At 39.7% G+C, this 19,915-nt stretch overlaps 1 protein-coding gene across 1 annotated transcript in view; it reads right to left on the minus strand.

Moving 5' to 3' along the window:
* The window catches only part of Ltn1 (E3 ubiquitin-protein ligase listerin), an 82,898-nt gene that overhangs the window by 36,217 nt on the left and 26,766 nt on the right, over window positions 1–19,915 (minus strand). The window contains exons 9-13 of the mRNA XM_067154218.2: window positions 15,052–15,690; window positions 14,532–14,721; window positions 11,558–11,894; window positions 5,892–6,636; window positions 3,409–3,530 (exon numbers count right to left, since the gene is read on the minus strand). Coding sequence (XP_067010319.2) covers window positions 3,409–3,530; window positions 5,892–6,636; window positions 11,558–11,894; window positions 14,532–14,721; window positions 15,052–15,690 — 2,033 coding nt within the window. The remainder of the gene's footprint in view (window positions 1–3,408; window positions 3,531–5,891; window positions 6,637–11,557; window positions 11,895–14,531; window positions 14,722–15,051; window positions 15,691–19,915) is intronic.

Below are 19,915 nucleotides of genomic sequence, written 5' to 3' on the forward strand. Positions count from 1 at the left end.
GCGTCAGTGGGTAGGGTGTGACACATCCCACTCTGATGAGTCTAGTGTCAGACCTAAGACGAAACGCTGGTTAATAGAGCAATCGCCTGAAAAGCCTTATATCTGATATGTTTTTGGCATTTAAGGTCAGGTGATGCGGGAAATATTAGATTAGGAAATGAAGTCTTAAAGGAAGTAGATGATTATTATTGTTACTTGGGTAATAAAATAACTAACAATGGCAGAAGTAAGGACATAAAATGTAGACTAGCACAACCAAGGAAGGCTTTTAAGAAAATACATTTGCTCTTTAAATATTGATATAGGAATTAGAAAGATGCTTTTGAAGACTTTCGTCTGGAGCGTGGCATTGTATGGAAGTGAAACATGGACAATGACTCACTCGGAAAGAAAGAGAATAGAAGCTTTTGAAATGTTGTGTTAAAGAAAAATACCGAAGGTGAGATCACTGAATCATGAATGAAGAGATACGGAACTGAAGTGGTGCGATGAGATCGATTTGGCTAAACTTGACAAGAAAAGAAGATAGAATGATAGGACACATCTTACGACCCCTTACGACGACAACCTGTTCAGTTGGTTTTTGAGGGAAGTGTAGGCAGTAAGAACGGTAGGAGTAGACCAAGGTATGAATATGACAAGCAGATTAGAGCAGATGTAGGATGTAGTAGTTACAAACAAATGGAAAGATTAGCACAGGATAGGATGGTATAGAGGGCTGCATCAAACCTATGGACTGCGTACGCTACTTGGAGCCACCGGCAGTGCTAATGAGCTACGAGACACGTTGTCTCTCTACCAAAAATTGATGCCTGCCTGGCCATCAGATGATAATAGATCTATGTAGTGGCCTCCACAGTATGCACTAGCCATACGTCTTGGTGGGTGTGCTATTTACCAACTGATGAGCCCAACTTAGCACACTGGGGTGACACGCTGGCAACCAGTAATGAGTTAGCTGGAAAATTTATAATGTCCAATAACGGACCATTTATATTGGTATTATACATTTTTTTTTCTGTAAGGCTTCCCATACATTGTCATATCGATCAATGAATTTCTCATTTTCAATCATTATATTGTATTATTAGTGATTATGAATTATAAAGTAAGCAGGAAAGTGATTTACAACCAAGTTTTGTGGATATAAAATAAATGTAGTTTTTTATGTTAGTGGTGTGCCTTGTGCCACTTCTACATGAAAGGAAGCATGTAAGTATTTATTTCTTCAAGAATAAATGGAAAGCTGCAATCTATTCTGATGAAATTAGGTATGAATGACTTATTCATGCTTAACTACTCATGTTTGCAGTGTGTTCGCGTATGTTAGCAATAAAAATAAAATCACAAAAATGAACTACGCTCAGAAGCAAAACAGTGATCTCGCTCGACAGGGGTTAATACTAACAATGATTGCAAATGACTTCAAAATGTAATTTTCTGAACACACTGAAAAAAAAAAAAAAAAAAAAAAATCAAAAATAGCAATAAGAATAACTCAAAATTCAACTCGCAGATAAAATGTGGCAATCCCTCTGCAATGCTGCCATCCAAGGGAATAGAAACAGAAAATTTGAAAAAAAATATTTGTTCAGTAGTTTCACAAGCACGCGGAAAAGAACAACTAAAGGAATGCATTAGGTTCTGCGTCTGGTGAGGGGGTGTTTCGGACCAGGTGTTTCATAACATCCAGGTTAGGGTTGGTGTTTAGAATACTGGCTGATGACAACTTCACAGGAACCCAGAAAATGATTAGCATTATCACAGTCATCGTTCTGGAGATCGTTTTTACTGTCACTACTGGTGTCAGAATTCCCATCAGCATGCGGTAGCCTATCTATGTAATGATCACTAGCATCATTCAAATTATGACTTTAAATTTCCTCCTCCACCTCATCTGTTGGAGGAATGAAATCTTCATCCAAATCAATATAATCTTTGCACACACTTTTAGTATTCGCAAAATGAACCAAATCATCATCAACAAAATCACTCTTACTACCAGTCACCATTTAGCATAAAAGCTAATTATCATCTGGCCAGAGAAACACTGAAATTCAGAAATTAATTGTGCATAAATATTTCTTTTTTCACAAGTTGCTCTACCTTGCACCGACACAGATAGATCTCATGGCGACGATGGGATAGGAAAGGGCTAGGAGTGGAAAGGAAGCGACTGCGGCCTTCATCAGTAGATAGGAGTAAGCGGCGGGCAGCAGGTAGAGGTGGGGAAGTAATGTGTGCAAGAAAGAAAGAGCGAGTGTGTGAAACATGAACTGGCCGGCCACCCCGCCTCTACCTGTTTCCCGCTGCTACTCCTGTCTATGCGGTGCTTAAATTAGTAAAATTTGACACCTCAAAACAGATGCTAAGTATACAAATGAGCATTTAATTTTGTTTTGGCTGAATAAAGTATTCCTACTGAAGTCGTCGTACCAAATCTCAATCAGATCGGAGCCTTCCAGATGGAAGGGTTTCCTTCTTCGACTCTTAATGATTTGACTTTGAAATACAATATTGCGGTGCGCACAACCATGGCATGGTGCAGTCTGAACAAAAGAGAAGTAATTAAGATCAATAAATCAGAAGAAAACAGCACAACACCAGACTGAACTGAGCAAAGTGAGTGTTGTCACATAACATACGGAATGAGAGGGCATGGTGCGTGCAACCAAGTAATGGACGACGAAACACACCAAAGTACATGCCCTCTTTCTTATGGAACAATCGTCCCATTGTGAGATTTGTACTTACGAATCCTTGAACTATTTTTCCCCGTTCTTCCGTTCAAAGTTTCCAATGCAACGATTATGCTAGTTTTCAAAGCATTGAAAAACAACCCATGCAAATACAAGAACGGCACTTTCATTCCATATAAAATAGGGAAGGTCTATTCTCCAATACTACATTATAAGGTAAATATAATGTCAAATAATGTAAACATAAAACATAATTCTTCGAGTCTCTACAGTAAACATTTGAAAATAATTTGAGCTAAACTGCTGTAACCGTGAATATTTAAAGATATATCTGCATTTTCTTCGTGCTCACATCTGAATCACCCGGATCGGTAAAGTGGCACTGAAATGTACCCTGTCGCCAAGGTGTTAAAGTGAAGATAATTTATGTTTGCTGGGGTTCAACCATCGGTTGTAGGCGTGCCGTCCAAATAAGCATTTTGTGGCAGCCGATATCTATAGTATGGGGAACACAAGAGAGATGTCAGCAGTGCTTGGCCCTATTTCCCCTTTGATCTACCTGTAGCTTCAAATTTATAATCTCTACCCCAACTACACTGGCTACTGGTCAAACCCTCTCAGACCATTTTCATTACACTGCAGATTCGGGTCACTTGCAAATCTCTTCTCTGTGCACCATGGTCAATGCATTCTACCTTTCCCTACTTACATTTCAGTGGCAGAGTCCACCAGTACAGAATCCACTCCAGACGACTGCAGTAGGGCAATAATCTCTTCACACTGCTTCTGGATGGTGCTAATGTGAGGGAAGATTTTACTGTAATGTTTTGTCTGAAAGGAAGAGAGAAAGAGAAAGTTTTAGGTAATGGATTTATTCAAGTCTAATCTGCATCCTAAATCTCAAAGCCTTGGAAAAAAGTAACTTACAAGGAGAAACACACTAAAACTAGAAATTAAAATATATGGTATGTACAGCAGAAACAAAGGCTCGTGAACAGTCGAGATTTTCTTCTGATGACGCAGAGCAAAGTTCTCTGTGAAACGTAAAGAATTTCACCTTATTTTCTTGACACGGCATAAGCCCAGGAGCCTATATCATGTCTATAAATACGGGCCATGAAAGCATCGATGGCAAAACTCGTGGACTGAGAAGAAATGGAAGTAGAGAAACTATGTTAGTTGAGGAGAGAGACCATATTTCAAAATAGCAGTGTATGAAGATGTGGAGATTGCCCTTTAGCGTTTCCATATTTATCCTTGTCTCCTCTTTCCATACTGACCAGTCATTGTGTTTATCCTATTAAGAGTTCCTTTTAATAATAATAATAATAATAATAATAATAATAATAATAATAATAATAATAATAATAATATTTGTTTTACGTCCCACTAACTACTCTTTTATGGTTTTTGGAGACACCAAGGTGCCGGAATTTAGTCCCGCAGGAGTTCTTTTACGTGCCAGTAAATCTACCGACACGAGGCTGACGTATTTGAGCACCTTCAAATACCACCGGACTGAGCCAGGATCGAACCTGCCAAGTTGGGGTCAGAAGGCCAGCGCCTTAACCGTCTGAGCCACTCAGCCCGGCTAGAGTTCCTTTTAAAAATCCTTTTAAAGTTCCTATCCCTATCTATTTAAATTGATTTTTAATCTTGTTTATTCCTTTCCATTACTCATTTGTTCAACATTCATTCTGACAGCTGACAAAATTTTGTGCCAACCGAGTTCCTTAATGTATCAGAGGCCAACAACATGCAATAGTCTCCAACAAACACACTTGAATGCCATCGGTTTATTTTTTTAATAATTGGCTTTACGTCGCACCGACACAGAGAGGTCATTACATGTTATGGTCTGTATTGAATTGTACTACAAAGTCAAAGAAATATTAAAGTTTATTTATTCCACCTATTCAATACATAAAAAAGTGATTTTAAATAAGAATTAAAATCTGTGAATAAAATTATAGGGACATGTTTCGCCCTTTATTTACGGGCATCTTCAGCCTTAATCTCAATCTGAAAGATAAAAAAATCAGGATTCTGATTGTTCTTAATTGTGGTCGATTAAAAAAAAAAAATTACAAATGAATGTGAGGATGATTTAGGAAATATGAGAGAGATGGTTGACAGTAGTTAAGATATTCTTAAAAATAAAGTCTTAATAAAGTCGTAATTTAGGCAAGGACATTCAAGAAAGTGTATAAATTACGACTTTATTAAGACTTTATTTTTAAGAATATCTTAACTACTGTCAATCATCTCGCTCATATTTCCTACATCATCCTCACATTCATTTGTAATTTATTTTTTTAAAAATCAACCACAATTAAGAACAATCAGGATCCCGATTTTTTATCTTTCTGATTGAGATTAAGGCTAAAGATGCCCTTAAATAAAGGGCGAAACATGTCCCTATAATTTTATTCACAGATTTTAATTCTTAATTAAAATCACTTTTTATGTATTGAATAGGTGGAATAAATAAACTTTAATATTTCTTTGACTTTACAGATAGGTCATACGGTGACTATGGGAAAGGAAAGGGCTGGGAGTGGGAAGGAAGTGACCATGACCTTAATTAAGGTACAGCCCCAGCATTTGCTTGACGGAAAACCATCTTCAGGCCTGCCTTCAGTGAGGTTCTAACCCACTATATCCTGAATGCAAGCTCAAGGCTGCGCGCCCCTAACCGCACAAGTTTATGGTAGGCTGTGATAGTGCTACACAAGCGGCACATTCCTGGGTGAAGATCACCATCTAACCTCAGACATTTCATTATCCGGGCCGAGTGGCTCAGATGGTCGCTGACCTTCTGACCCCAACTTGGCTGGTTCAATCCTGGCTCAGTCCGGTGATATTTGAAGGGGCTCAAATACGCCAGCCTTGTGTTGGTAGATTTACTGATACGTAAAAGAACTCCTGCGGGACTAAATTTCGGCACCTCGGCGTCACCATAAACCGTAAAAGTAGTTAGTGGGACGTAAAGCCAATAACGTTACAATTATACAATTGGAAAATAAATAAAATGTAAGATTTATTTACTGTATTGTACATTACTGCTTCCAACTCGAATGAATGAATGAATGAATGAATGAATGAATGAATGAATGAATGAATCAATCAATCAATCAATCAATCAATCAAGCAAATCAATCCTCTACCATCCTATGAGAATACTACACTTACACTCTGATAGTGTCTCCTGAAGACTTTGCAGATAGCCACACAGCGCACAGCATGCAGAAGACTGTCTTGCATATGCATCACAGTTTCTGCTTTAGGAGCTCTGGTATCCTGCTCCTCAGCCATCAGATCATCGTCATCATCGAGCACTTCACATACTACTTCCTCCTCTTCTGGTTCAGATCCACTCTGGAGCACATCACCAGAAGTATCTGATGGACGAGTCGTTTCTGCTGGAGCAGAACTGTCTTCAGGTTTATCAGTAGCTGTCTGAGGTTCACTAGCATCTTCCACAGACTTAGAGCAGCCTTCATCTTCATTAGCATTTTCTGTGGGATCTACAACCTCTTCCAATTTGGACTTGATTATTTTCCCATCAGGATTGAAATTAGCTTGGTTAAATTTTGAAGTCAAGTCATCATCCTCCTCATCAATGGTGAATACTGCCTGTGCTATGAGTTGGAGAGAGAACAGAGAGAAATTGATGTACTGAATCAACTCGACACTGGGATAATGTTGTTGCTGCTGCACGGCTGGGAGAGGCTCTAACCCGGTAGCTCCCGCCAGCTTCTCCGAGTCCAGACACAATGCCATCAACTGGTTCTCCCAGTCACTGAACTCCGGATCCAGTCCCATCAGGAAGATCATGGTGAGAGAAGATGTGGTGGTATCGTCTGCCGCCATGGTCATGATGGCATCACAGGAAACGTTCACCAGGTGGCGAACAACTCGAGGAGACAACACCTCACTGTGAATTAAAGATATTAGAAAGGAATAATAATAATAATAATAATAATAATAATAATAATAATAATAATAATAATAATAATAATAATAATAATAATAATAATAATAATAAGCAGAAGAAGAAGAAGAACAAGAAATACCATGAAAGAATCTCTAAATCACAAAAACTCTCCAGAATGTCCAATGATTATTTTTGAGTAATGTACTTGGAAACCGCTGTTAACAACATACAGCCTATATTCAAACTCTTTTTTTTCAGTAGAGTGTAGATTTCAAATCAATCTGTCTGTTAAATAGTCAAGACAACCATCGCTGTGAAGATGTCGTAAAAAGGAACATACCGTATTTACGCGAATAATCCCTGCCACCGAATAATCCCCGCACCCTAACTTTAGGTAGGTTTATTTTGAAGAAAAGAAATGCCAACTTTGACGCAAAAAACTGCATCCCAATTTCGTGCCTCAAAGTTTTTAAAAATGTGTGGATATTATTCGCGTAAATACGGGTATTTACGCGAATAATACCCACCACCGAATAATCCTGCACTCTAAATTTAGGAAGGCATATTTTGAAAAAAAATGCCAACATTGACGCAAATAAAACCCGCACCCCAATTTCGTGCCCCCATTTTTTTTTAAAAATGTGCGGGTATTATTCGCGTAAATACGGTAAATAGTTTAATAATGAAGAAAAATCACTCATAATATGGCAATTAGAAAATGGGGAAACAAGCTAAAGCTTAGCAAAGGAATAGTTTGTATCACACTCAATGATTTCTAAGATTTTGAAGGACAAAAAGAACATCTAATTTATTAGCCAAGATCGTGTGTCATATTACCGATCAATTTACATTATTGCTACTTCTCTCCTCAGTTATTGTATATTTTGCTGGCACATTATTCCTGACGTACTGTGTGAAAATTGGAAGAAAAATTCCTCTCAGCCCCAGTCCACAAATACTGTATTGCAAATATAGGTTAATTAACCCACGTGTAAATGTGCAGCCTAGAACTTACAGATATGACATTTTTAGCAACAACAGACCGGTTTGTACGACTATCACCTATTGTAAGTGTTAATTGGTGGTTTCTTCGGACTCGTTATAACCGGTTTCGACTGTATATCCCACAACACAAAACCAAGACAATAAATAAATCCACGGCCTGTTTCCAGTCATTCAACCGGGTCAGGCATGGAATGAAGCAAGCCCCATGTAGTGGTGAGGATAGGAATTGTGCTGGCTGCCAAAGCCTGTTGCACTCCCCTGGGGTAATGATTAATGACTGGCAGATGAAAGGAAATGACATTGGAAAGTGTTGTTGGAATGAATGATGACAGGAAAAACCGGAGTACCCGGAGATGCACCTCCACTTTGTTGAGCACAAATCTCACATGGAGTGACCAGGATTTGAACAACGGAACCCCGCTGGTGAGAGGTCGGCATGCACCCCCCTGAATCACGGAGGATCTACAAAACTAAGATACTACATGACTTATACTAATTTCCTCCTGGCAGCCTATAATTGACTCCTAAGTACTTTCTTGCAACATACTGGGGAAGGAAACCATATTCTATAACAACAACAAAACTGACAAAAACATTTTCGTAACACTACTCTTTTGTTTGAAATCACCAAGAGCAAATCAGACTGCTTTTCTTGGATTTTTCCAGTTCTCAAATTAGGCAATCCTGGTACGAGTCCCACACTGGAACAATACTCTAACTGGGGTCTTACTAGAGACTTATATGCCTTCTCCTTTACATCCTTACTACAAGCCCTAAATGCTCTCATAACCATTTGAAGAGATACGTAACTTCTATTTCCAACTTCGTTTATGTGATTTCCCCAATGAAATATTTCCTTATACAGTGAAACCTCGATTCTCCGTTGTTGGTGGGACCTGGGGAAAAAAACGTACGATACGGGAAATCGGAAAATCCGGGAACGAATTAAAACCGTCAACAGTTTGACTGTACTTCACAGTAATGAAATATATATATCATTTTATTTGTACAAAAATGCCTGCATTAAATACATTAGTTTAAAAACTTTATATTTTAAATTCAGTTTTACCGAGAAACTTCGTCACTTTCCCGTGAAAACGTCTTTCAGGCCAGCAACTTTCATCAGTCAAGCTCATCGAAAAATATTCTACTAAATACGTTATCAGAATTATATTGATATGTAAGAAATTTAAAACCACATCTGAGACTCCAGTTTCACTATTGCTGCAAGGAGAGTGTATCGGAGTTATTATGCCGATCGGGAAAACATTATAATACAGTCACTTAAAACGTCTACGGTAGCTACCTCTGTTTTTTTCACCTTAAATAAATCTAACTGGAACAGGTACAGTTATTTACAGTAATCGTTATCTAACGACAGTCTCATGTAAATTAGAAGACTTTGTTTTAATAACCTAAAAAAGAACAATGTAACTTATTTATCAGTAAAGGTTTTTGTGCTGTATTACGAACTTACGGCGCGAAATTTAACTTCGAGTTCACCCATGTTTTAGGCCTCGGTACTTTCCATTAATGATTTTTTTTTTACTGATAAACAGGCGAGAAATGTGGCTTGCATGATAGGCATAATTACTGGTGCAGTTCACATGAACCTACCTGTGGTATTATAGTTAGGAAAGATAGCTGAAAACACGTAAATAAGCATAGGTTGTAACACGTCCAGTCACATAATCAAGTAAGCTAATCTCAACGCACAAATACAAAAATGATACCAAAATACATTAAATCCCAGAAGATGTAATGAAACACTCTCACACTCACAAAAATAAAGTGTCACGTCGCACACATCTAGGTTACGCACTGCACACACAACACTTAAATTGTCATTTCTTCAGTCACAGAATACAGTAGTCACTTTGTAGTGAAAAAGTCTTTAATCGTCAGTTGTTTTTTTGTTTTGACATGCCTTAACACGGTACAGTGCTCCCTCAATATTTAAAACGTTCTGTAGTTCGCTGCTGTCTGTGTCATACGCAGTAATATAGTCGCGAATTTTGTCAAAGGCGGCTAATGCTACTGCAAACGTTGGCAGGGGTTCAATTTCATCTTCGTCTTCCCCCTCGCTCGCGATCTCATGCACGGCGCTTGCACTGGATGTGGCAGTAGCATCATCACACAGCTGTTCTATGCTCTTTACACCACAAGTGGCGAGCTCACTATCGACTGTACCGTACGTCTCGAAGTTAACATCTCTCGGCGCGAGCTTCTCCCAGTCCTCACTGAAAAGTTGTTCTTTGCTGCCGGTGTTGGTGTCGTTCGTGTCTCTGCTTTCGCCAAAGCCACATTTATGAAAACAATTTTGAATGGTGGAGGGCGAAACGTGGAACCATGCTGACACAACAAAGTGGATTGCCTGCAGAATACTGAACTTCGTCTTCACTTCTTTCCCGGCGTCCAACATACACACAGCCCTTTCCACCAGCTGCTTGCGGTAGTACCCTTTAAAGCACTTTATCACCCCCGCATCCAGAGGCTGAAGGACACTGGTACAGTCGGGGGATAGAAAATAACTTTCACATTTCGTAAGAAAGAAAGTTCCTGCGGGTGGGCGGCACAGTTATCTACAAACAAAACTATTTTTCTCGCTTGAGCACCCATAGAAGCATCCAGTCCGTGAAGAAAATCCAAAAAAATGTCTGTGGTCATCCAAGCTTTACCGTTCGCATAGTATCGCACTGGTAACTTCACGTTCTTAAAGCATCTCGGTTTCGCTGCTTTGCCTATAACGATAGGGATACATTTGTCTGACCCGTCACTGTTACAGCACAACAAAACAGTTATGCGGTCCTTCGCATTTTTGCCTCCATGACAAGATTCTCCTTTAAGAGCCAGCGTGCGATCCGGTAAACAGTTGAAAAATAGGCCGGTTTAATCCGCGTTATAGATGTCCTTCGGTTCGTATCCTTCAAGCAGCTCTGGGAGATTTTTCCCCCAATCTTCCACAGCCGAACCGTCAACTGCAGCACTCTTGCCGGCGAGCTTTTTATACACCAGCCCGTGACGCTCCTTAAACCGGGAAATCCATCCATTCGAAGCAGAAAAATTTTTGATACCCATTCTTGCAGCGATGCTTCGAGCTTTTACGCGCAAAATGTTACCATCCACAGGAATTCTCGACGCCCGAGCTTGCTGATACCAAGAAAAGAGAACTGCTTCCATTTTAGAATATCTCGATTCCTTCCCCGTTTTTCTATTCTTTGTGGAGGATCCACAATTTTTTACTTGTTCACGTATCTCTTGTTTTTTCCCTATTATTGTATTCAGTGTCGAAGCAGGTAAGCCTAAACGTTTCGCGATGTCAACTTTTTTTTCTGTTGGATTTCTTTCAACTTCTTCTATAATCTGAAGTTTTTCTTCCAGGGTTTTCACATGCTTTACAGGTCGCGCCATTTCAATACTGTACTGTGTAAGCAAACCGAAAATCGACTGCATAAATTGTTGGTTTTCACCAGCTAGTAACACAGCCAACTGAACGAAACATTCAACAGAAAGCTCTTAACAAAGCGCAAGTTGGCGGAGGCCTTCATTGTTAGCCTGGTACAGAATGTTCCGTAAGTATCATCGCGCAAGATATCCGACGAAATTAAAATACGCTAGACTCGCAAATTCGATTCCTGCCGTCCATTCTCGAAATCTTGAAAAACGCTTGATCGAGGATTTAGCGTTGATGGGACTGAAATTTCTGGACGGTTGATGCGGGAAATTGTTTCTTCGAGGAACGGATAACGCGGGATTTTTAATACAGGTTTTAAATGGGATGCTCATGGACCGCGTCATTTGAACGAATATTACGGGAAAACGTAGTTTCGGGGAACGGATAATCGAGGTTTCACTGTATACCAATAAATCTGTACACCCCCCATAAAGAAGCAAAGTGTAGAGGAGATGTACTAACTTGACAGACAGGTGTTTCTTAGCTGTGCTGCAGAAGTGTCTCAAGAGAGGAACAACGAGACCTTCGTCTTCCATACCCACGAGCGCATTTAAGCCTTCCTGCCAGGCAGAAGGCATCTTGGACGACTTCGAGCGGCCTTTGCTGGATGGATCGCAGCATATGTCGAACAGAGTGGTCACCAGACGTCGCAAACTATCTTTGATGTCTGCGCACTGAAAGCTGAGGCACACAGCGAGTCCCAGTTCAGCCACAAACTCTGCTAGGCTTGTGTCCTGAGAAAGCATTGAACAGAGCTCGTCCAAGATGGCAGACACTGTCTCTCCACCAACAAGCAGATCTGTGGGCAATACAGTAAAACTAGAGTTGTGTACCTTAACCCTCTTGCACTCAGCCTTTATGCAGGGGTTTGCTCGAAGCAGCTCAAACTAATTTTTGTGATTTTGCAAATAAATTACAAAAAATCAACACATAAACAGTTTAATTTATACCAAAATAAAATAAATCACACTAATATACCAAATTATAAACATTTTAGAAATGAATATACCTTAGATGTATTATTACTGGTAAAGCCGAAAAAATTATTAAACTAAGAAAATTATTTTTGAAAAATAAATAATGGTTTCCAATGAAAGAAATACCGGATGTTATTGCATCCTTTCTTTACTCTTAAACATGAAAGAAAGAATATTTCATTCTGAATAATTTGATATCAGTATGATGTGGTGCAATTCACCCATGGAGTATGGCACAAAGTTATTCACTGTACACGTAACACTTATCGACGTCAGGTTCTTCATGGTCCGATGCACATTGAGCAGCTGTGATTGTACAAAAATCTTCAGGGGTAAAACAGTCACTTCCCACATTATGGGAATCACTTTTGACAAATCAAGTCACTATTACTTTCTAAATAATCTGAAAATTCAAGGATATCGGAATCATTTGGCCTTGAACATGACCCAGCCATTACAAGAAAAAGATGACGCAAGCAGGTGCAACATCGGAGTAATGGGAAGTTGTATAATTATAGTTTGGGAAGTGCAACAAACGCACGATATACTAAAGAAAGTAAATAAACTCTAAACTAAACTGATAGCAAGATCAAATTGTTGTATTTGCAAGCCAACCAAAAACGGATTGATGCAATAACAACTTCAAACAACCACAACATAAACATTCACAGTCAACAGATTTCATTGATCAAAAATAAAAATATTTCGTAGGGCTGGTGGATGTATCTGCTCAGTAAAATGCAAATTCAATGTTTTAAGTTACTGTCACTATCATCTGTTACCATTTAACAGCCACACAAATGACCAAAATCCCTTTTAAAAAAAAAGAGCCGATGTTTCGGCGCCATGAGCGTTCTCACCATAACCTCTCGCTCAGACAGATTGGCGCACTGAGTGCAAGAGGAATAACCCTGAAGAAGAAAAACATACATCTTAAGACATAGCCTTTCACAACTATTAAATGACATTATAATATATAATTTTGGGGATGTTGGGTCATGTAATACTTATAAAATGCTGACGTGTTTCAAACCTGCAACCAGGATCATCTTCAAAGCAACAACAGAGATTTTACTGCCAACTATCACTCCACTGAAAGCAGACTCAAGATATGGACCCTGTTTGAAATGTACTTCATTCCAGAGCCTCCAGAGTCAAGGAGAAAGATGTTAAGAGTTGACTATGGAGGGTAGCCCTGATCTACTCAGTATACAGCTGTTCCCTCTGTTAAAACTATGCAGGTGTTTAGCAATTTATATCGCCTCATGAATGATTCTAGGTATAAAATGTTTCCCTTTACAAATGACAGAATTTGTATCAAACAAAATTTGATGGTCTTATTTATGGATGGTAATATAGTAAGCGAGATTGAATCAAGGTGCAATAAAGCTAATGCAGTGAGATCGCAGTTGTGATCAACAGTATTCTGTAAGAAGGAAGTCAGCTCCCAGACGAAACTATCTTTACATTGGGCCGTTTTCAGACCGACTTCGCTTTATGGGAACGAAAGCTGGGTAGACTCAGGATATCTTATTCATAAGTTAGAAGTAAAAGACATGAAAATAGCGAGAATGATTGCTGGTACAAACAGGTGGGAACAATAGCAGGAGGGTTCTTGGAATGAGGAGATAATGACCAAGTTAGGTACGAACTTGATGGATGAAGCTGTGCGCATAACAGGCTTCGGTGGTGGGGTCATGTGAAGCGAATAGGAGGAGGATAGGTTAGCTAGGAGAATAATGGACTCTGTTATGGAGGGTAAGAGAAGTAAAAGGAGACCAGGACGACGATGGTTAGACTCAGTTTCTAATGATTTAAAGATGAGAGGTATAGAACTAAATGAGGCCACAGTACTAGCTGCAAATAGAGGATTGTGGTGACATTTAGTAAATTCATAGAGGCTTGCAGACTGAATGCTGAAAGGCATTAAAGTCTATAATACTGATGTATGTATGTATGTATGTACGTATGTATGTATGTATGTATGGCACGTTCTACCACAGCACACATCTCTCGCTGGCAAAGATGCAAGTGCGATGTTCATGATGGGACAAAAGGTTGGCCCATTACTAGAAAACAAGAATGGGAAAGTCTATGTCACAGAAATGAGGATGCTACATTGGACACTAGGTCATACCAGAGTTGGTCACACAAGAAAGAAAGATATTAGAGAACAATTTGGTGTAGTCCCCATACTGGACAATATGCGAGAATGTCGCCTACAATGGTACAGCCAGATAATCCCGGGTGCCAACAATTCCGTTGTTAAAATTGAGTCCAGCATCTCACCTCCAGGGCACTGACCAAGGGGATGTCATCAAAGAAGATATGATTGCAGTGATCGCAGTCAGGGTAACAGCCCAGGACACTGAAGATCCTATGAAGCAGCGATTCACGTGTGTTACAGCGGACACAGCCACGCGGGACAAACACAAAAAAAAAGTAACTATATAATTTACCTCCATCTTCGGTAGAAGACACACATTCTGTAAGGACTTTCTTGGCGTATTCAGCTACAGGTGCTGATAGTTGTCGTGTCAATGATAGGAGATGATCCTTCATCCTGGTGCTCTTCAGCCACTCGCAAACATCGGGCTGAAAGCTCTGGGCTTTGGACACATGTACTGTCCATAGCAACATGTCTTCATCCTGCAACAGTGAATCGCTGTAAATATCACATCTTTTTTCTTGAAATACACTTTCAACTTATTAGGTCATGTTCAATATATAAAGTACATGTTTTAGAGATGTTACGTGCAGAACAAAACTGGCCAACCAGACACCAATGGAACCCAAACCCACAACCTTCCAATTCTGCATCGGTTGCTCTTTCCAAATGAGCTAAAGTGGCCTAGATCATATTTCTTCGGTTGGAAAGTGCTCTTCATCATAGCCAACGGACTTGTATCCAAGTGCCTGGCTGAAAAATTAAAATTAAAAAAAGGATAAACATAAGATCACAGAGTTTTTTAAACATACCTCACTTAGCTTCCAGAGCAGGGGAACTTTCTCCTCTGGTCTCAGATGATGCACCCAGCACAACACCATTTCCAGAGCACTTTTCTTGTTAGCATCCCCATAGCTCGGCCATGACTGCTGGATGAAGTTCAGCATATCACTCAAATCATGACCTGGGTTCAGTATGTTGAACATCTCTGGACTATTAAATGAAGTCACCAACTTCGATAGAGGAACGATGAAACAGGATCGTTTAGTCTCCTTCAGTTCAGTTATGTATAGAGAGCATATTTGATGGACCAAATTCTGTAGCTCAGTCTTAAAATCTTCACTAGGTGATTCTTCAGAGGGGGTCTGAAGCAACTTCTTTCCATCATCACCTTTCTCTCCAAAATGCACTTTCTTACGATGCTTACCAGAAGATTTTAAGCAGAGACACAATTCTACTTGCTGGGATGTAGTATTATTGACCGATATTTTAACAGATCTTGTGTAAACGTTGGCAAGACCTTGCCAGAAGTATTGAAGCATTGATGCATAAGAACTATTTGTTCGATTGCGACTCCAATACTGTGTGAGGGAGGAGATGTGCTCATATAGCGCCTTTGAAAGAAGAGTCAGCTCATCATTGTTGAAGGTCAGCTCAACAGCAGGAAGGAGCTGCAATAAAAAGAACCAGAGATTTTAGTTCTTGGAGATATATAACTACATTTGCAGAAATACAAGACAGATTTCAACCAAAAATATCGATCCAATGTGATGTTACATGTAAATACTCTTACACAGGGTGGTCAATGCAACAATTTGATCTCAAATATCTTTTTTCTAGCTGAAGGAAGAAAGGGGAGGATTTCACCAAGTAAATAACAATAAGGATCACGTGAAGGAATGAGCGATGTGTCTCATGCTTTAACAGGTACCAAGGCGGTAATACGATTTAAAAAAACAGAACTACACTCCGCACGGCTTTTCTTCTACACAGAGAGTTGGCAAACTCGTGAGCATCACCTTACCTATATTGCCGGCTGTCTACCGCTGCGAGAACAGCCGACACAATACGACCACGGCAAACAACCCTCGTAAAATATAATACCGTAGTCAGAACACCACACTACTCACATCAAGAGTGGAAACATATTCATAAAAACTTCAAAGATGCTGTACCTCAAAAGCACAATCTCCATAGATAACAATGTCAAGCAGAAAATACTCCGCAGGACACAGAAAGCATCAAACTTTTACAATCAAGTCAAATCTACTCTGGGACTGCAAAATACCACAAAAAGTACACACACCTACTTCGTACAGAATTCTCTCATATGGTTTAGAGGCATGTACTCTAACTAAGCAATGACTACAGCAGAATGCAGGCAACAGAAATCGAATTCATTAGAACTATGAATCGAACTACTCAAAAGGACAAAATTAGGAATGAAGTAAACAGGAAGGTAGCTCGCACTGAGGTCCCCATTACCAGTGTAATTATCACATTATTCTCACATTATGAGAATGAAGAGCGAGAGACCTGTCAGAAAACACTTCGATCTTACTGTTCAAGGAAAAAGACCAAGAGGAAGGCCGAGAAAATGCTCGATAGACACAGTGAAATCAGATGTGGAGGGGAGAGGTCTGAAATGGGAAGATGCCCTGGAACAGATGTATGCAGACAGGAAGATATGGTGGGCGCTTGTATACCACACCCGGGAAATTGGAGTTGGAAAATGATCATGATTAAAATGAGAATACAATATTAAGAATAAAATAAATAAATTACTCTCAGCTAATGGCTGACACAGCAAGGAAGTTATGGCCTGCAAAGGGAACACTCCACTGATCTCAGAGTCACATTCTTGCCACTTGTCCTTCCCAAACTACACTGGGGCATGGTATACATAGACGGACTATACACTAACCAACATATGGACGTATGTAAAACTACAGCAACATTGGACTATTAAACCTACACAAAACTAAGTATCTTGGTATAATATTAGACTCAACACTTTCCTGGAAAAGCCATATTGATTATGTAATCAGCAAAATTACCCCTTTGATAGGAATAATGCACAGATTAAGATACAGTAATTTTTCTCATCAACAATTGAAGTGTATATATTATGCAATGATCCACCCACATCTAACATACGCAAGCTTTATTTGGGGAAGATGTAGGAAAGATTACATTAATAATTTGGAAATCCTACAAAAAAGAGCCATCAAAATCATGTATGGATTCCCCTTCCTCAAACCATCACATGAAGTTTTTTCAGAGTCAAATATTCTGCCATTCCATAAACAAATTGCATTTTCATCAGCAGTCTTTATGTATAAGCTAGACAGGAAATTAACCCATTCTACTGTTAACTTCTCCCATTTTAGTGAAATTCATGGATATGAAACTAGAGGATCATTAAGGATATATCCCTCTCATTCTAATTCAGTAAAGTACGGAGTGAAAGGCATAGAATCATCAATGTTTAGGGAATATAATGTGTTGCCTCCTGATATAAAGAACTGTAAATCGGTTATATGTTTTAAGAAAAAACTGAAGGAATATTACTCTTTTACAGATATCTTAATATAATCTCTATATAACTTGCTTTAATTAATACAATAATATATATATTGTCCATATTTAGTATATTACAGCCATGCAATATTTGAATATACTTCTGAAAAATTATGATCCTAACATGTAAAAAAAAAAAAAAAGTACTTGTCACTTTACAGAAAAGCCATTGTATATGAAATGTAATTATTGTGTTGCCTTAAAAAAGTATGTACTGTATTGTCCCTATCACGAGCCAGAGGCTCATGGGACCTTTTGTCACCAATAAATAAATAAATAAATAAACTAGAAGCTATTTTACTAATTTATGCTAAACTGAAAACTACACTATACTATACTAGAGAGATAAAGACTAGATATAATATGAAAAACACAATTTACTGAAGAAAATGCTAAAGATTGTGTTTCCTAACACAACCACCAGATAAAAGCCAAAATGTCAATTTAGCAGCTACAGTATAATGTTCAGAGTATCTCTGCAAATAACTTCCAATAAGTAAGAATCTGAACCCTACAGAGCATGTCCCCAGGTGGCAGATAGCGGGACCCTACTATTCAGTAGGGCTGGTTGTAATGCCCGATAAAACCCACGGACCAACAGGTAGCCCAATTCCTGGGGTCTTTAAAATACTGGGACACCCTCTCTCTGGGGATCATAAATATGGAGGGGCCTTGCCCTGGGTTATGGGTGAAGACCTCAACAGCATCTATGGCGGAAAAGATAGACTTCGGTACGGTGGAGATGGCGGAAGGGGCAAACCCGTAGCGTCTGTACCCCAGAAGAGCGGCTACAAAAGGCGCCCGACTCCATGTTAGGGGCGGCCTAATTTGAACCTGGCAGAGGGTAATAAAATGCCTTTGGGAGTGGTGAACCCATCGTACAAAGAGCCTATAAAATTAGTGCGACTGAATTGAGACCTCAGAAAATGCTAGGGCGTCACCCTGAAGTGACCCGCAGTTCCCGGTGCTCTGGGGGAACTGTGAGAAGTAGGCTACCCGACATCACAAGAATCGGTATCAGCAGTGTCGTGACTTTCAATGGCAAGGTAAAAGAACTGATAGAGTATTTGGAGAAGAAAGACATAGCTTTTTTTTTTTTTGCTAGGGGCTTTATGTCGCACCGACACAGACAGGTCTTATGGCGACGATGGGATAGGAAAGGCCTAGGAGTTGGAAGGAATCAGCCGTGGCCTTAATTAAGGTATAGCCCCAGCATTTGCCTGGTGTGAAAATGGGAAACCACGGAAAACCATCGTCAGGGCTTCCGATAGTGGAATTCGAACCTACTATCTCCCGGATGCAAGCTCACAGCCGCACGCCTCTACGCACATGGCCAACTCGCCTGGTGAAAGACATAGCAATGATGGGAATGAGCGAGACAAAATGGAAGGGGAAAGGTCAAAAAGAATTGAAGAAAGTAACCTAACCCCATGGCACTACAGCCCTTGAAAGGCCTTGGACTACCAAGCGACCGCTGTTCAGCCCGAAGTCCTGCATATTACGATGTGTCGTGTGGTCAGCACAACGAATCCTCTCGGCCATTATTCTTGGTTTTCTAGACCGGGGCCACTATCTCACCGTCAGATGGCTCCTCAATTCTAATCACGTAGGCTGAGTGGACCTCGAACCAGCCCTTAGGTCGAGGTAAAAATCCCTGACCTGGCCGGGAATCGAACCCGGGGCCTCCCGGTAAGAGGCAGGCACGCTACCCCCACACTACAGGGCCAGCAAGAATTGAAGAAAGGGTACAGATTATACTAGAGTGGAGGAAAGATGGCAACAAATGGTGTTGGTGTTATTTTGAGAGAAGATCTAGCGCAATATGTGGACAAAATTGACCGGATCAGTGACAGATACTTAAAGTTGGACTTGGACTTGAGAGTGGAATCAAGGATTTTATACAGGTTTATGCACCCCAATCGGGGAATGAAGATAAATGTTTAGAAGAGTTTCTAGAAGAAGTGGAAAGTTGTAGTGAAGACAAAGACGTTGTAATAAGGGAGACCTGAATGCACATGTTGGAACATACAGACAGGGAAAAGAAAAGATAATCAGTCCCTATAGTTATGGAAACCAAGATGAAGAAGGAGATTAGGTAATAGATTTTTATAGAAGGAATGGAATAATCGTTGGCAATACGTGATTTAGAAAAAAGAACTCACAAAAAAATAACTAGATCTAGTTGGGGAGATAGAAAGACAAAGGCAATGACTGATCTTATTCTGGTGGAGGAATAGAAACGTAGACAACTGGAAGATGTGACAGCAATGCCAAGAGGAGATTTCAAAGGAGACTATAAAGTGGTGATAGCCAAAT

Source organism: Anabrus simplex, chromosome 10 (genome assembly GCF_040414725.1).
Source record: "Anabrus simplex isolate iqAnaSimp1 chromosome 10, ASM4041472v1, whole genome shotgun sequence".
NCBI classification, from domain to species: Eukaryota; Metazoa; Arthropoda; class Insecta; order Orthoptera; family Tettigoniidae; genus Anabrus; species Anabrus simplex.